Below are 3595 nucleotides of genomic sequence, written 5' to 3' on the forward strand. Positions count from 1 at the left end.
TATTGGTCGCCGTCCCCTGTCGGCCAGCCCTCGCCTGCTCTGATTGGCAAGCGTCTGCCACCTCTCCACTCCCCGTGCGAACGCCCGCAAGTCGAGAAAGGGAGCAGCTATTGGCCAATCCAGCGAGGCCCGCTTTTTAGAAGCTTGGCTTCCTTCGAAGATGAAAGACAAGCGGAAGCTCCGCCCCTTTCCCCAGTGGGCAAGGGAAATCTGTGCGATTGGCTGGGAGCTGAATCCGCCCAAATCTCACCGCTGTCTTCCCAGGGAGGAATTGAGCGGACTTCTGTCAGTAATGTCCACAGCCTGCCTGAGAAGATAAGAAAATGGTTGTTCCCACGAGGCCATGACAGGGAGGGAAAGAGGGCTGCTTGGCGCCTAACTCATTCGAAAACGAAATCCAGACTCGGGACATATTTAGCGCGGCGGGGGCGGAGCGACAATTATCGCGCTCGGGCCAAGTGCAGCTGCGCAGAGTCGCATTTCCGTCCCCGCCCCTGAGAGCCTGCAGAACAATCTGTCATGGCGGCCGGGCTGTTAGGTTTGTGCACTCGCCGCCTTTTGGCAGCAGCGGCGACGCGAGGGATCCCGGCTGCCCGTGTTCGCTGGGAATCCAGCTCCTCCCGGGCTGTGATCGCCCCGTCCGCTGTGGTGGGGAAGCGGGGGCCAGAACCGACTACACGCTGGCAGGAAGACCCAGATACCGAGGACGAAAACCTCTATGAGAAGGTGAGAGGGAGGGGAAACAGGACGCGGGAAGGGTCAATCGGCGACCGGCGGACGGGGCGCCGTAGAGGACGTTCTTAGGCGGCTGAGGTTTGCGCAGCTGGCGAAGTTCTCGAAGACTTGGGAATTTTGCCTGGCTTCTTTTTCTCTTGTGTCCCCTGATAATCTTCGGTTCAGGGCCAGAGGCGAGATTGGCCTTATTTTGCAGACAGATGTCAAACTTGAAGTGGGCAGTGCTCAAAACACGTTAGAGGCAATACAGTGTAACGACAATAATATGGCACTTGCTCAGTGCCCGTGTTCTAAACACTTTACATACATTAACTCACCTAGTTCTCAAAACAACCCTATTTCGAAGTAGGTACTACTAGTGTACCCATTCTACAGATAAGAAAACTGAAGCGTAAAGATGTTAAGTGACTCGCCCAAGCTCACATAACTGAATATGTGGCGGAACCAGGTCTGCTGTGCTGTGTTGATAGCAGACCCTCTGAAATTAGAATGCCTAGGTTGGAAAACAGGCACTGACAGTTACTCACCTATGTGTCTTGGGCAAGTAGCTTAAACCCTTGATGCCTCAGTTTCTTTGTAAAATGGGGAAAATGTTAGGACACCTTCTAAAAACTAAAATATCACACTACCTCATGTGATGAAATAAGTCAAAATGCTCAGAACAGCAGCTGGCACTTAGTAAGTACTCAGCATTGGAAGGCGTTAATTATTTTATTTTATTTTATTTTATTTTAACATTTTATTTTTTTCCTTTTTCTCCCCAAAGCCCCCCAGTACATAGTTGTATATTCTTCGTTGTGGGTCCTTCTAGTTGTGGCATGTGGGATGCTGCCTCAGCGTGGTTTGATGAGCAGTGCCATGTCCGTGCCCAGGATTCGAACCAATGAAACACTGGGCCGCCTGCAGCGGAGCGCGTGAACTTAACCACTCGGCCACGGGGCCAGCCCCTGGAAGGCGTTAATTATTATTGTCACTTTCCACCTCGCTGGGATATTGTGAAGTTTGTGGATGTGAAAGGCCTGGCACATCATAGCTACTTCATCAGTACTAACCTCAGGCGGAGAAGCTTGGATATACAGGATGCTCATTCATTTGTTCATTCATTCTGTACATGCATATGGAGGGCCTGTATATGCTAGGCGCAGTTCAGGGCCCTAGGGGTTCAACAGTGTGGAAATCAGGTAAAGCCCTTGCTCTCATAGCTTACATGATAGTGGAGAACACAGGAAATAATGTGAAATATTTGAAAACAGTAACATAGAATATGTAATTGATGATATAAGGTTAATGTGATACAGAGGATCTGGGGGAATGCTTCTTTGGTAAACTAATAAATGCTAGAAAGGAAGTTAAATTAAGCAGGATAAGTGGGTGGAGAGTGACTTGGGAGTAGGGGATTATTTTATTAGTTGAATCATAGGAAATTGCCAATATTCAACTTTTTTTTCTTGAGGAAGATTAGCTCTGAGCTAACTGCTGCCAGTCGTCCTCTTTTTGCTGGGGAAGACTGGCCCTGAGCTAACATCTGTGCCCATATTCCTCTAGTTTATATGTGGGACGTCTGCCACAGCATGGCTTGCCAAGCGATGCCATGTCCACACCCAGGACCCAAACCACCGAACCCAGGGCCACCGAAGCAGAATGTGTGAATTTAATTTAATGGCTGCGCCACCAGGCAGGCCCCTATATTCAACCATTTTTGACCTACAAAAATGGCAGTTTCCTATAGTTCAGATTACTAAACAAGGTCACTAGAGTGGGAATACCTCCTAAAGGAAGTGATGATGAAGCTGAGACTTTGATCAAGGAGACAGATCCAGCCATGGGGGAAAGGCTTTCCAGGCAGAGGAAACAGCAAGTGCAAAGGCTCTGTGGTGGGAAGGGCTTGACAAGTCCTAAGACTAGAAAGAGAAGAATTTAGGGAGGGAGGGGAGATTGGTCTGTGGTGAAACTGGAGACCCGCTTATGCAGGGCCAGCGTAAGGCTTTGTGGAGCAGCAGGAAGCCCTCATTGATCTCTTCTTCTCCTTGCCACAGAACCCAGACTCCCACGGTTATGACAAGGACCCTGCTGTGGACCTCTGGAACATGCGAGTTGTCTTCTTCTTTGGCTTCTCCATCGTCTTGGTCCTTGGAAGCACCTTTGTGGCTTATCTGCCCGACTACAGGTGCATGGGGTATCCAAGAGAGTGGGGTGGGTGGGAGCAGAGGCAGGGGTAGAGATTGAAGGGGACTCTGCCAGGAATCGTGTTCCTGCACTGTTGGGAGATGGGGAATTAAGATGGGGATTGGTGTCCAGTGAGGCACCCTCACGTCCGCCCCCACGCTGCTGCCTCCAGGATGCGCGAGTGGGCCCGCCGGGAAGCTGAGAGGCTTGTGAAATACCGAGAGGCCAATGGCCTCCCCCTCATGGAATCCAACTGCTTTGACCCCAGCAAGATTGAGCTGCCGGAGGATGAGGACTGACTGGTTGCCTAGTGGGGCTCAAGAAGCACCACCTTCTCCACCCCCTGCCTGCCATTCTGCCCTCTCCTCAGAGCACCTAATTAAAGAGACTGAAAATCTGGCTGGTGTTGCTTTTGTTGTGAGGGAGATGTGGGAGTCGGGGGGGTGTCAGGCCTTTAAAGGGCCACTCAGCCTTTTCTGGGTCTTCTGATTATTGCTGTGGAACAAACACCCTAAAACCTAGTGGCTTAAAACAGCAATGTGGCATTATCTTTCCTGGTCCTATGGTTGACTAGGCTTGCCTAGGTGGTTCTTCTTGGGGTCTTGGGTGCTTGCAGTCAGATGGTAGCTGGGGCTGGAATCATCTGAAGGCTCAGCTGGGCTTGGAGTCCGAGAAGCCTTCTTCACTCACTTGT

The 3595-nt window shown here is 50.7% G+C and overlaps 1 protein-coding gene across 1 annotated transcript; it reads left to right on the plus strand.

Moving 5' to 3' along the window:
• The first annotated feature begins 347 nt into the window (after positions 1 to 347).
• NDUFB11 (NADH:ubiquinone oxidoreductase subunit B11) lies at positions 348 to 3300 on the plus strand. The gene is made up of 3 exons (XM_046673110.1): positions 348 to 726; positions 2772 to 2902; positions 3074 to 3300. Exons 1-3 carry the CDS (start codon positions 520 to 522, stop codon positions 3198 to 3200), a joined length of 465 nt encoding a protein of 154 aa, XP_046529066.1. The 5' UTR covers positions 348 to 519; the 3' UTR covers positions 3201 to 3300.
• The last annotated feature ends 295 nt before the right edge of the window (positions 3301 to 3595 follow it).

Source organism: Equus quagga, chromosome 10, assembly GCF_021613505.1.
Source record: "Equus quagga isolate Etosha38 chromosome 10, UCLA_HA_Equagga_1.0, whole genome shotgun sequence".
Taxonomy (NCBI): domain Eukaryota; kingdom Metazoa; phylum Chordata; class Mammalia; order Perissodactyla; family Equidae; genus Equus; species Equus quagga.

Excerpts from the sequence above, each read along its gene's own strand:
- NDUFB11 (XM_046673110.1), top strand. The coding sequence starts at position 520 with ATGGCGGCCGGGCTGTTAGGTTTGTGCACTCGCCGCCTTTTGGCAGCA. Across the intron at positions 727-2,771 it reads ACGAAAACCTCTATGAGAAG|AACCCAGACTCCCACGGTTA; the intron begins GTGAGAGGGAGG and ends TCCTTGCCACAG. Across the intron at positions 2,903-3,073 it reads GCTTATCTGCCCGACTACAG|GATGCGCGAGTGGGCCCGCC; the intron begins GTGCATGGGGTA and ends TGCTGCCTCCAG.